Source organism: Danio rerio, chromosome 9, assembly GCF_052040795.2.
Source record: "Danio rerio strain M-AB ecotype USA chromosome 9, GRCz13ab, whole genome shotgun sequence".
Lineage (NCBI taxonomy): Eukaryota > Metazoa > Chordata > Actinopteri > Cypriniformes > Danionidae > Danio > Danio rerio.
In genome coordinates, this window is record NC_141029.1 from 57,130,001 (window position 1) to 57,144,287 (window position 14,287).

The 14,287-nt window shown below is 37.6% G+C and overlaps 1 protein-coding gene across 4 annotated transcripts in view; it reads left to right on the forward strand.

The window, feature by feature from the left end:
* The window catches only part of ofd1 (OFD1 centriole and centriolar satellite protein), a 32,275-nt gene that overhangs the window by 4,109 nt on the left and 13,879 nt on the right, over positions 1-14,287 (forward strand). For all 4 annotated transcript variants that reach the window (XR_015498743.1, NM_001319208.1, NM_001004496.2 and 1 more), the window contains 8 exon segments: positions 2,736-2,843; positions 4,648-4,784; positions 5,463-5,636; positions 7,395-7,501; positions 7,767-7,886; positions 10,450-10,523; positions 10,956-11,047; positions 12,637-12,826. Coding sequence is in view for 3 of the 4 variants with exons in the window: in NM_001319208.1 (NP_001306137.1) it covers positions 2,736-2,843; positions 4,648-4,784; positions 5,463-5,636; positions 7,395-7,501; positions 7,767-7,886; positions 10,450-10,523; positions 10,956-11,047; positions 12,637-12,826 (1,002 nt within the window). In the remaining variant the exon portion in view is untranslated.

The following is a 14,287-nucleotide window of genomic DNA, read 5'->3' on the forward strand; positions in this document are numbered from 1 at the left end:
ACGGTACAGTTAAAGCAACCAGTAGAATTACAACACACTCTCGGATATTAAAATGCACTTGACTGAAAATGAGTCAGGCAAAAAAAATAAAATAAAATTGACTCTGAATGTGGTGTGTTTAAGGAAAAATGGACAATAAAATACTTCTTCACCAATATTGGACAGAAAGCGGTATGTCTAATGTGCCTAGAAAGTACTGCTGTTTTAAAAGACTACAACCTAAGGGGCTGATCACACCGAACTAGGGTTGTAACAATATACTGGTATGACGGTCTACCACGATTTGAACGTGCACGATTATCATACCATGAACAATTGCATATCAACGGTTTTAACCCTTAAAGACCGAGACAGCCGCCCGCGGCTAAAAATAAGTTTTGCTCTTAAATGTTTAATAACTTTTGATCCGCTGATCCGATTCATACAATTCAAAGATTGGAATAAAGAAGAGAATCTCAGCTTTCCAGTGCTGTATCACATAACATTCGCGGCTCCGGAGGCTCCGGAATCAGTGCGGTTACGTCATCAAAATTTGACAACGCGGATTTGACAAAGAAACGCTCGTCACTGTGTCTCCGGACAAACCAGACATGATACATTGATGCATTGTCCCTCCTCCATGCCCAGATTGATTCAAACTCGCTATATCACAACCAATACGCATAGGTTTCGCTTTTGTTTGTGGACCAAAAACGAGCTTTTTGAGCAACACAGAATGAGAGATAGGCATACATTTATGCGCGGCTAAATAAAACGCAAAAAAAAAGTTTTGCATGAAATAATTCTCATACTAAGTACTTTTGCATGCACAGCAGCACAGAAACATGACAAAACAGTGACACAGCAAAGACGAACTGCTGCTCTTGCTGTTTTCAAAAGACGCAAATGAAGGTGCAGCTGTTTGTCTGCATTGCAGACAACCATATCCAAATCCATATCCACAGACAACCATATCCATGCTGGCACATAAAACCTAAGGATGTTCCATATTGAATCTAGTTTCGTTATGTAACTATTTATAGTATAGTAAATATTTATATCTATTTTTTACTGAGGATTTGCACCATGTTTATTTGGACTTTAAGCAATTTAGTTGTGTAAATTGCTTCCTTGTCCTCATTTGTAAGTCGCTTTGGATAAAAGCGTCTGCTAAATGACTAAATGTAAATGTAAATGTAATTTGGACTTTGACACATTATTTATTATTTTCTTATTTTTTTATTTTTTTATTGTAAGTGGTGTTGTTTATAGTAACTGAAAATATATTATTTGGAAAAAGTCAAATTTGCTTCACTGTTCTATTATTTTGTAACATTTGTAACATACCGTATACCGCGAAACCGTCAAACCGTGGTATTGTTTTAGACGATTATCATACCGTAAAAAATTCATACCGTTACAACCCTACACCAAACGCGCTTTATGCGGTAAGAGGCGTCTCTTTTGAATGGTTTACTAACAGCCACAAGGGTTCTGCGTGCTGCTTATGCACCCTACACACCTCACGTTTTAACCGCCTGCTGCGCCTCGCATTTTTGCCGTAGCAGACTCCAGACTTTGACACCCTTGCGAAGAGAGGGGACCAGGCTCATTGTTCACATTAACACACTCATGACCTGGAATAACAAAGACTAAGATTCTTCTTTCGTTTTTATCTCACAGTTTTATGATGGTTGATATGAGCACATTAATACAAGCTCAAATGAGATTGTTGTTAATTTGAGTTAAATTATATAATAATTGCTGGTTAAATGTGTTCATTTTTTTGTCGTAGAATATATTTCGCTCACTGAGCAGTATAGAGTCCCCGTCACTATAATGGGGCATTAGGACCCACACAGACCACAGGTTAAGCGCCCCCTGCTGGCCTCACTAACACCACTTCCGGCAGCAACCTAGCTTTCCCATGTGGTCTCCCATCCAGGTACTGACCGGGCGCAGCCCTGCTTAGCTTCAGTGGGCGACCATGCGTCTATTATTATTATTATTATTATTATTTATAAGGGATTATTTTATTGTTTTATGATGATTGATAAGTAAATATAAATTGCAGTGCAAAATAATTTGACTTCTAAATATATTATAAATATTATAAATACTTGTAAATAATATTTAAAAAATCTGTTTTGTGTTAATGTGACATGTTTCTGTCCGATATCACGTTTCATGCACACTGCCACTAATAATAAAAGTTATTTTTGAAGGATTTGACATGTGGCCCTTCACTTGGTTTGCAAAACTTGATGTGGCTTTCGAGTCTAAAAAGTTTGCCCACAACTGGTCTAGTGTGAGAAAACCCTAAATATTGCAATAGAATGAGTTGATGGATACATGCAAAAAAAAACATGCGTGTTTGATTGGTTATCTCATCTTGTATATGTTGTATAATCGATGGACAAAATCAATGATCTAAAAGGATGAAATCTTGCTTCATGTCTAAATAGATTACGTTTTTTTGTGGACATTATTATATTTATTTTGACCTTTCCAAATGCCAGTTATGTAGATTTCTGGTTTTCCTCTGATGGTAAACACCCACTTCTGATAATTCACTCTCTTCCACTCTCATTTCACTTTCTAGTAAATAAAATGCCATCTTATATCCAGATTCTCAGTGCTTATCCATCAGAGAACGGCAGTAAATATATTGTGAATAATGTCTATTAACATGTATTTACCCTCACCAAATGTGCTGTCTGTAATAAACCTCATGATGAACATGATTTACTCTGCAGGTTTTCTGAAGAGTCTGTTGATGGAGCTGACGGACCACAGTGTTTACAGAGACTGCAGTGATAATTCAACTCAAACCACCTCTATAGCAGCGCATAAGGAGTCTCTGGGTGAGCCTGTATAGTCTTACACTGAATCTGCAAATTAATTCAAGTCAGGTTGAGCTTTGTCATTTCGCAGTGGAACAAAATGTCATGAATACATAATCATAAATATAAACACAACATTGGATGTAAGAGCCATTTTTAAACACACACACATATATATATATATATATATATATATATATATATATATATATATATATATATATATATATATTAGGGATGTGCGGAGCAGCCGGTATTTGTATTTGTATTTGTATTTGTTGAGGGGGGGAAAGTATTTGTATTTGTATTTGTATTTGTATTCGAGTAAAATTCAAAATGCCGCAAAAATATATATTTTTTCTATTACACTTCTAATTTACGTTATAGTGAAAGTATTGTTTAATTATACCCATTATATAAATTATAGATATGCAATATTGGCTGTTGTTTTTGAACATGTGATAAGAAATGTCATTGAAAAGAAAATAACATAGAAGCCATTATCTCATCCATGGTTAAACCAACAACTAATAAAATACCATTGTGAATATTATGAACCCCACCACCACCGTTCTTGACACTGAATAGACGGATTAAAAACAAATAATACTTCAAAAAACTGTTCTTCTTCTGAAATAACTTTTTTCAATGGACAGAATTCCAAAAACTAATATTAACTAAATAAATCTAAATAAAACCCTCCCTGGGAGATCTGGCAGAACAAAAGTATTCTATATAATACTAAAAGATACAGCCCTGCTATTATAATCTGCCTGCCACAAAACAGACACAAAGTTTGTTTGTTTGTTTATTTAGAGATATCTGCAAATATTTTTCAATGGAGGTATATGACTAGTCAGGCATAATATATTTGCAGATATTTCCAATCTGACTAGTCGAATTATAATTATGACAAGTCAAAATATAATTAGAGATATCTCTAAATATATTTATGGATAGTCTGAACAAGGTTTAAATGCTAAAACGGCTTGCCATACGCTCTCCCCCAGTAGCACAGTGGAGAGTTCTCTAGTTATATCGTTTCAGTCGTTTGTTATGCAGTGACATGCAGTCAAATATTTCGCCAAACAGTCCTTAGGGATGCGGTGACACGCAGTCAGATATTTTACCGGACAGATCCGCCACTTTTGGCGCGCATAAACAATCAAAGCTCTCGTGCTGCAGGAATGAGGAGGTCTGCTGAAGGCGCGCAGCTGACGTGCAGTAAGGGGTTTGCGTCAGTTTGCGATCACTTAACAGTAAGAATGATTAATAAATCCATATGAAACAACCACTTAAAAGTCACGTCTCGCTTTCAGTTTCGGGCTTTGGCGCGTTTTGCACTGAGCGTGTGTGTGTCTGTCTCTCTCTCTCACTCACTCACTCACTCTCTCTCTCTCTCTCTCTCTCTCTCTCTCTCTCTCTCTCTCTCTCTCTCACTCACTCACTCACTCACTCACGCGGGCATACACTGTGGTCTCATGAGGAAACGCTGCTTTTTGATATAATGTTTTTCTTGCTCCCGAATACAAATAATTTTTCAAGTATTTGTTCGAATCAAGTATTCGTAAAAACACGCTATTCGTGCCTTTCCGAATACCGTATTCGGGTTCGGCTCCACCCTTAATATATATATATATATTATTTGTGTGCAACACACACACAAAAATCACACAATGCAAAAGCTGGCATCTGGAATTAGAAATGTATTCAAATCTGATATTGCAATATATATATATATATATATTGAAATATCAGATTTGAATACATTTCTAATTCCAGATGCCAGCTTTTGCATTGTGTGACTTTTGTGTGTGTGTTGCAGTGGAGAAGATGCAGCTGATTGATGAGGAGTATGAAGTGCTGCGGCACAGAGGCGACCGCTGGGCGTCAGTGGAAGCCAAGCTGGCCGAATACAGGAAAGAGATCCAGGAACAAGCACAGATCGAGCTCAACGCAAAGGTTTGACTCCTTTATTATTCATTATTACACAGCTGTATGGGATACTTGTTTCTGATTGGTCAGTTGGAATATTTAAGGTAAGTTTTTCCCAATTATTAACCGCTAAATAACATGGACTCATTCGGGAATTGAGAATCATCTTGAGAATCATCTCAATTGTATGAACTAAACTGGATGTAGTGTATGATTGTGTGTGTGTTCGTGTGAGTGAGTGTTAATGGGTGTTTCCCAGTACTGGGTTGCAGCTGGAAGGGTGTCTGCTGTGTAAAACATGCTGGAATAGTTGGCGGTTCATTCCGCTGTGGCGACCCTTGATAATTAAGAGACTAAGCTAAAGGAAAAGGTTGGAAAGTTGAACAATTTAAAATTTTTAGTGAACAATTTTCAGGAAAGTTGTCTGGATTTTCAAATAGTTGTTTCTCAGTCAAATATTGTCTATCGTACCAAATCAAACATCAATGAAAAGATTGTTTATCAATCTCAATTTCGCTAAAAAAGACCCTTATGCCAGGTTTGATTGATTGTTTGATCGATTGGTTTAGCGATCATTTGTGATGAGAATATTGTGGATGCTCACATTTCCATGCTGATACTGAAACAATATATAGCGCAGCTCTTGTTTGCTTTACAATACTGCTGATTATAATCTCAAAATAACCTTTCATCGTCTTCTTTCAGCTCCAGCACTTCATGGATGTGGAGATAGCCAAGGTAAAGCAGGAGGAGAAAGAAAGATCGAGGAAAGAAATCCTGGAGCTCAGACGAGACATGGAGAAAACATATGAGCTGAAGTCTGAAGCTCTGATCAGTCGAGAGAAAAACGCCATCGAGCGCTTGCAGAAACACCAGGAGGTATTAAACAATAAGACCGTCAGGATTTTATGCATGCTCATGACAAGTGTTATTAGGTATATTTCACTCAGTTATGACTTTTTAAATGCAAAGATGACATTGTTTGTTTTGACAACCTGACATAAACAAATACTTTAGATTTGCCATGATTACTTGACATTACCAAGACAACTGTCATAAATCTGTCATAAACATGACTGTAATGAGGTATTATAATTGTCATGAATATGTTTCTGATCACGTTTTTGGTGTAGTTGTAAATAAAATGTCTCATTAAATGCCTCATTACTCTGTCAAATCATGTTTAACAGAGTCAGTATGTAAATAGGGACTAAGCACTGAAACGATGCGTAGGCCCTATCGGAATTGCTCCATTTATTATTGTTATTAATATTATTATTATTAATTATTATTCCGCTTCTCCGGAATGAATCGTGATTTTGAGGGTCTAAACATGCCTGAAAACTCACGAAACTTTGCACACGCCCCAGAAGTGGCGAAAATTTTCGTTTGTTATTGGTTACGAAATTGCGCATGGCAAAATGACTCTACAGCGCCACTTATGCACATTTGACAGACTAGCCCCTGAGCTACGAGTCACGCGCACATACGAAAATTGGCACACACCTCAAACATGCCAAAACCTAAAAAAAAAAAAAAAAAGTCTCTTGAAACGATCCCAAACTCAACAGGAAGTCAGATATTTTTAACTTCCTGCGGCGAAAAAGTGGCGTTTTTGCCATTTCCAGGCGTGGTATTTTAACTCCTAGGGATTTCATCTTATCAGCACCAAAATTGGGTTTTGTCACCTAAAGGCCAAATTTTATCGTATCAGCACTAAATTTGGGTGGTGTTATCTGAAAGCTCTAGCGATGTTTTATTTTGTACATCTGCTGTTTTCGCCAAAGGGCGTGTCCGTGGCGGCCTGACAAACCTCAGTGTTTCGCCATGGAACAGGAAGTACTTATAACTCAACCACACAATGTCCGATCTACCTGAAACTTCACGTTCAATAATATTCCTCTTCTGAAGATATCTACATGCCAATATTGAGTCACAGTCATAGCGCCACCTGCTGACCGAAGGAAGTTTGGCTTAACTCAACCACACAATGTCCGATCTGCCTGAAAATTCACATGGTGGATAAAAGTCCTATCCTGAAGACATCTACATGCCAATATTGAGTCAGTCATAGCGCCACCTGCTGACAGAAGGAAGTTTGGCATAAATCTGTGATTTTTTTCAGGTTTTTATACATATTGGCTTAAAATAATATTGTTCGCTTTTCTCTGTGATCCTACGGCCACCAGGCGGCGGTGAGCCCGGGTGCGAGGTCCCTTTCATCCCTGCTTGCAGCTTTAATTGTAGTTTCATTCACTTGTTATTTTTGTTGTTCCTCTTTGCATAATTGTATGCACTGAGATGATATATGATATAATGCTATTATTGTGAAGTACAGTATATAATTGCATGCATATGTACAATAACTCATTTTTTGTATATAACTCATGATTTTTTTCTTTTTTTATTAATTTGCATTATTAAAATTGTGTATAACACTAAATTAAAATAAAAGTTATAAAAAAGTCATGACTGGGCAAATGATGCATAATGATAGTTGTTATAAGCGTGCATAAAATCTCTTCCATATTCATGACTTGACTATAAAGGTTTCACAACAGTCTTATGAACACCTCTTTCAAGTAAATTAAGGAAATACACAGCAGTTGTCATAGCTGTAATATTCCCCTGATCCAGATTGAAGAAAAGGACATTTATGCTCAAAGACAAGCCGTGCTGAGAGAAATCGAGTCTGTGCGAAGCCGAGAGATGGAGCTGAGGCAGAGGATGGAGACCTTTGACAAGTGAGGAAGACGAGTAACTTTAGTCATGAAAACTAAAACTATTGGTGAACATTTTTGTTAATAAAATAAGAATAGATATTAACAAAAAATTGAATTTATGATTCTTTTTTTTAAACTAAAGCAAGATAAAACATTAAGAAATAATGGAAACCATCAGGAGTCACTGAAAAACCCACTGAAATTAAATACTAATAGTTTTCAGAATTAATAAGCAAGAGTTTAGGTAATGTAATATAATGTCTGCTGTTTTGTTGTGCTGATGCAGGAGCTGTGCGCTGCACGAGGAGAAGGTGAAGACCATGGAGGATCTCCTACGGAGGAGAGAACTGTCTGTGAAGACCATGGAGGATTCCTTTGAGCAGAAACTGAAGAGCGAGTTACTGAAGTAAGCAGAGATGAAGACGATCTTCACTGATATACTCATTACATAATTAAGTCAAATCATTGCTTTTAGTGTATGTGTAACATCCTGGAACACAAAACTAGTGTCTTCCACATCTCCTCATTCTCCTTCTGTTGTGTTCTGATGGGAGTTTTGACTTGTGCTGCTGTGAAATAACTCTAATCATTCAGCGGAGTGATATGGAGCTGTAATGCAGCTGTTATGCTGGAACTACTTTAGCTGTGCATTTATCTGACAACATCCGTAGAATGATCATCAGCCAATCAGAATCAAGCATTCAGCAGAGCAGACCTGTAGTATAAGCATCATTAGAGTACTTGTATTATTATAATAATGATATTATATTATTTTATTAGTATAATAATTATATTGGGTCAAAATGATCAATGTATCATGAAGATATTTAGTAAATTTTCTACTGTAAATATATAAATTCTTAATGTATGGTTAGTAATATGAATTGCTTATTTTCTCAATATGTAGAGTTTGTCTGTGAATGCTCACATTTTTAAACAGTTGTATCTCGAACAAATATCGTTCATCCTAACATTTTACATTTACATTTAATCATTTAGCAGACGCTTTTACCCAAAGCGACTTACAAATGAGGACAAGGAAGCAATTTACACAACTATAAGAGCAACAATAGGCAAGTTTCAGGTGTGTAAAGTGTAAGAAGCAAAACATTAGTAATTATTATTATTATTTTTATTTGTTAGCGGTGGAGCCAGAGAGGCAATTGCAGATTAGTAAGGAAACTGGAGACTAAATAGTTGAGTTTTTAGTGGTTTCTTGAAGACAGCGAGTGACTCTGCCGTTCTGATGCAGTTAGGGGGTTCATTCCACCAACTGGGCAGATTGAATGCGAGAGTTCGGGAAAGTGATTTCTTTCCTCTTTGGGATGGAACCACGAGGCGACGTTCATTCACAGAACGCAAGTTTCTGGAGGGCACATACATCTGCAGAAGTGAGAGCAGATAAGAAGGAGCAAAGCCAGAAGTCGCTTTGAATCAAACATCAGAGCTTTGAATTTGATGTGAGCAGCAACTGGCAGCCAGTGCAAACGGATGAGCAGCGGAGTGACATGTGCTCTTTTAGGTTCATTAAAGACCACTCGTGCTGCTGCGTTCTGGAGCAGATGAAGAGGCTTGATAGAGTTAGCTGGAAGCCCGGCTAGTAGAGAGTTGCAGTAATCCAGTCTGGAGAAAACAAGAGCTTGAACAAGGAGTTGAGCTGCATGTTCAGATAGGAAGGGTCGGACCTTTCTGATGTTGTAGAGTGCGAATCTGCAAGATCGAGCAGTTCTAGAGATGTGCTCAGAGAAGTTTAGTTGGTGAAAAGCCTTGGAGTAACGATTGATGACCATGTTGGATGCAGTAATGGTTGCCCCGTCCATCTGGATTGAAAAGTTGTGATGTAGAGTCGGTTTGGCAGAAACTTCAAGCATTTCCGTTTTCGTGAGGTTAAGCTGAAGATGATGATCTTTCATCCAGTGTGAAATGTCTGACAGGCAGGCTGAGATGCGAACTGGAACCGAGGGATCATCAGAGTGAAAAGAGAGGTCCATCCCAACACATAATACATTGATATAAAGATTTATTCAGCTTTCAGATGGTGTATAAAGCTCAATTTCAGTAATATAAAAAATACAGAGTCGCATGTTATATATCTGAATCCTGCACATGTCGCTCTCGCAACAAAAATTGAAAAAAGTTTATAAGCTGTGACTTAATAAGCTTATTAAAGAAAGGGTCAGTAGAATTTTTATTTATTTACTAAACAAATATGCATTAAACTGAGCAAAATATTTAATTCAAAGGTAAGATGTATTCAAAAGACTTTGATTTTAAGCAAATGTAGTGTTTTCTGTTTATCCAGGAACCCTAAAATATGAAATCTCACACCTTTTCCATAAAAGTATGAAGTGACACTATTGTGTTCATCACTAAATTCATTCATTCAATAGTTTTCCTTTGGCTTAGTCCATTTGTTTTGATCAGAAATATCATCACAGTTCAAGTGCACTCTTCCAGAGAGCACATCATATTTTATTCTTAAGAATATTTCATTTAATTACAGTCAATTTAACAGTTTAATGTTGAGGCACTGGAATCAGAATGAGAAAATGCATATCTTAAATACATAATAATAAATGTGAGCAGAAAAGTGCAAGGTGAAGAGTAACAGAGGCTGCGATATCTGCTACCAGATACATTTCCAGCTGTCAGACACCCACATGAGAATATACTACAGTAATTTAAAGTAAATACTACAGTGTTTAATTAACCATACTGACACTGACACCTCCAGCAGAGATAGAGATGATGCACAATCAGCTAAAATGTTGCTAGAACTGGGTTTTCATGCATGGGGGCAATATATATATTGCATCACCAGAAATGATTGAGCTCACATATATGTGTTATGTGATAAGTCCATATATTGATTATCGTGACAGGTCTACACTTCAATGACCTGAGGGGATTAAATGAACTGCACATTTTCAATTTTGGGTGAACTAACCCTTACTTTTGGCATGTTGTAGATATCAGCTGGAACTGAAGGAGGAGAATATGAAGAGAACAGAGAAACTGACAGAAAATGAGGAGAGGGTTAGAGGTATGTTTGCAGGATTCTCATTTACTGATATATTGATCTATACTGTATACTTAGCGCTCCTCTTACTTTACCATGAATTAAAGTTCTACAGGAATCTGTTAGTTGCATTGAGTCTATTATGGATTTCTGACAATTGGCTGTTCCTGCCTGTCCTTGTAACAAATTTCTTAATTTTATCTTGATTATTAAATAAATAATTAATAAATAGAATTACACAAACATGTCCAAATGTATACCTGAAGTGTGTGCAAAAGTACTTGTTGAACAATATAATACATAAACAGGCAATATTAATGTGTATTAAAGCATCTTGCTTAAAATCTCCTGGTCTCAGCTAATTAAATATTATAGTATTGATTAAAGGATTGTGGCTTGAGATAAATCCAGTCTGAACAATCGCTTTCACTTTGATCCATGTTTTCCCCTTTGCAGCAGAAGCAGCTCGTCTGCAGAAAGAAGCTGCTGTTGTTGAAGCAAAGACACAAGATTATGAGAGAACATCATCAGAGGTCAAACAACTGCTGGTAAACACATGCTGTATGACGAAAATCATCTTGATAGAAGTCATTTCATGTTCTGATGAAGATACACACTACCTGACAAAAGGCTTGTCTCCTATGTGTCTCTATGAAAGGCAAAGGCCTCTAGGTTTTCACAATAAAATCTGATCACGTCTTGATTATTAATGATTTGATGAGGACAGTAAACTCTGACTCTGCTTAGACTAAAGTCTCATCACTGAACAGAAATAATGTCCAGTATAGAATATAAAGTCCTGCTGCAGTGGAGACAGAATGAATATTGTGTCTGACTCCATCATGAGCTTGGAGGACTGCATCCATACATCTCTGACATGACTCAAATCACTGATTAATAAAGTCATCTGGAATGAAGAAGAAAGCCTTCCTGCAGGATCCCAGAGTTCATCAAGAGTCTTTATCATCAAGAGCTGCATCCCAAATCGCATACTTATGCACTATTCTACGCCATTTTGTAGTATAAATAGTGTAAGTAGTGTGTTCACACTGAAAACTCTAAAAATAATAAGTGCACTTTAATTACCCGGATGATGCACTCATTCAGCCGCTAAAATGAAGTGTGTAATGATGGACACTTCACGCACTCAACGACCGCAGGTTTGCTTATGTAGCGGAAGGGGCGGAGCTATCAGACGCACATGTTGAATAACTTTATTTATTTTGGATGGTGAAAGCAAAATTCTCATACGAGAGTGATTATAGCGCCTCCCGATGGTGAATGCGGTTATACTCACGGCAGGTATTATTTGATAATTCGGTCGTTTATTTCACTGATTTGGCGACCGTCAAACGTCATCAAGGAATTTCCGCTTAGTAAAAACACATTAGTGTGCCATTTGGGACGCCACTACATACATATACTATCCTGTTGAGTGTGTAAGTGCATAAGTACATAGTGCATGAGTGCATTGTGTGCCATTTAGGACGCAGCTTTTGTGTTCATCTTCAATGCCTTCTCCTTCATCTTACCCCAGACATGCTCAATAATGTTCATGTCTGGTGACTGGGCTGGCCAATCCTGCAGCAGCTTGACCTTCTTTGCTTTCAGGAGCTTTGATGTGGAGGCTGAAGTATGAGAAGGAGCGCTATCCTGCTGGAGAATTGTCCCTCTCCTGTGGTTTGTAATGTAATGGGCAGCACAAATGTCTTGATGCCTCAGGCTGTTGATGTTGCAGATCTCTCGCACGCCCCCATACTGAATGAACCCCAAACCATGATTTCTGCTTCACCAAACTTGACTGATTTCTGTGAGAATCTTGGTCCATGCTGGTTCCAGTAGTCTTCTGCAGTATTGGTGATGATTGATGCAGATCAGCAGATGATTCAACAGAGAAATCCACCTTCTGACACTTTTACACATCATCAACTAGAAGTCAAGTTATTATTGGTAGCTTTTACAACTGAGCTTCACCACTAGACTTTTGTCAGGCAGTGTAGATATAAAGATATAGCACATTTTCACTAAATTCAGCCAATTAGTGTATAGGGTTGAAGGTAAAATGGTTTGACTCTTTGTAAGTTCCTTTGGAGAAAAGCATCTGCCAAATGACTGAATGTAAATGTGTTTGCTGCAGATGGAGCTGGAGTCGTCCCGATCGCAGGCGTCTCTCCTGAAGCAACAGAAGGAGCTGCTGAGAGAACAACTGGAGAACATGAGGGATTATCCAGAGCTGAAGAAACACACGCTGGAGCTGCAGACACGCATCAGCCTGCTGAAACAACAGCTGGAGGAGAAACAACAACACAACCAGAGGCTGACACAAGGTGAACTTCTTATTGTTATCTTCAGACATGAGTCCCGTGACGTGCTTTGAAATGTGCATTTTTATTAGATGTTTGACGTAATCTGAACCAAAACAGGAAGAGAGCGCGGGGCATAGAGAAGCTCCTCCCCTTTAAACCAAAATACAGCCAATGGTGTATGGTTTTATCACTGCTCTGGCAGGGAGTGGTTGAGCTCAAGCTAAATGCCAATGAGAAGAAGTGGGCAGGGCATGTCAGATAGTAGATAGCATTTGATTGGTCAGAGGATTTGATTAGTGTGAGGTGACATGTTCCACTATTACACAGTGTTGCCATTTGGCAGCACACACATTTGATCAATTTACAAAAAACTATTTTGAATATGTCATCATAACTCACTGGAGGTGATGTTTCAAATTTTTTTTGTGGATCTGACATAATTTAATTCTTTGTTTTTATTGACGTTTGCATTCAGCAACTATTCACAATAAACGCCAGTGTGTCAGAAATTGCACTACAGAAAAACACTGCACATCATGTGACCTAACCAAAGCACATCATTGGCTACACAAAGGTCCAAAAAAAAAAATCATTGTTGGTCTTAAAGAAACAGTGGCAGGGAAATGAACATGAATATCATGTTGCCACAATATGGCAACACCATTCGGCAGTGGATTAAATGTCACTTTAAGCTGAATACAAGTGTTTTGAAGAGTATCTAGTCTAATATTATGTGCTGTCATCATGGCAAAGAGAAAAGACATCAGTTATTAGAAATTAATTATTACATTGGGAAATGTTTGGAAAATAAAAGCTTCACAGGAGGGCCAAACACATCTTCTCTCATTGTCAGTTGAAATATTGTTTGTTTATAATTTGATGGAGATCATATGGTTTATAAGCTGACGGCCAACATCATTCCAGCCTTGATTATTTACTCATTCAACAAAAAATGTTTCAGAAAGATCGGTTAATTTCTCTGTTTGTTTGTCCATCTATTCTGAAACGGATAAAAGCAAACATTTGCAGAGTAAATATGTAATAAGAACACAAGCGCACTGTGATTTCTGGGAAAGACCTGGGGCCTGTTTCAGAAAGGAGGTTAAGTGAAAACTCTGTATTTTAACCCTGAAATGAGAGAAACTCTGGGTTTTCCGTTTCAAAATGGCAGGTTTGTTAAACTGGAGAAAGCAGGGTAAGTCAAGCCTGTTTCTGAAAGAAAGGTAATTTTAACTCAGAGTCAGTTACTGTGGTAACTTACTCTGTGAATCTAACCTGGTCAGAAGCAGGTTTTATTCTCTAAACTCAGAGTTTCTGTCGGTCTCCTCCCCTTTTTTAAAGATGAAGTGGTATTTCTCGCCATAGCCTTGCGTCTCCACCCACCTATTTTAATGCTCATTTTGGATATGTGCATAAAAACGATTGATAGGAACGTCATGATGCACATAACTTTTTAAAATATGCATAAAAAACGCACATAAC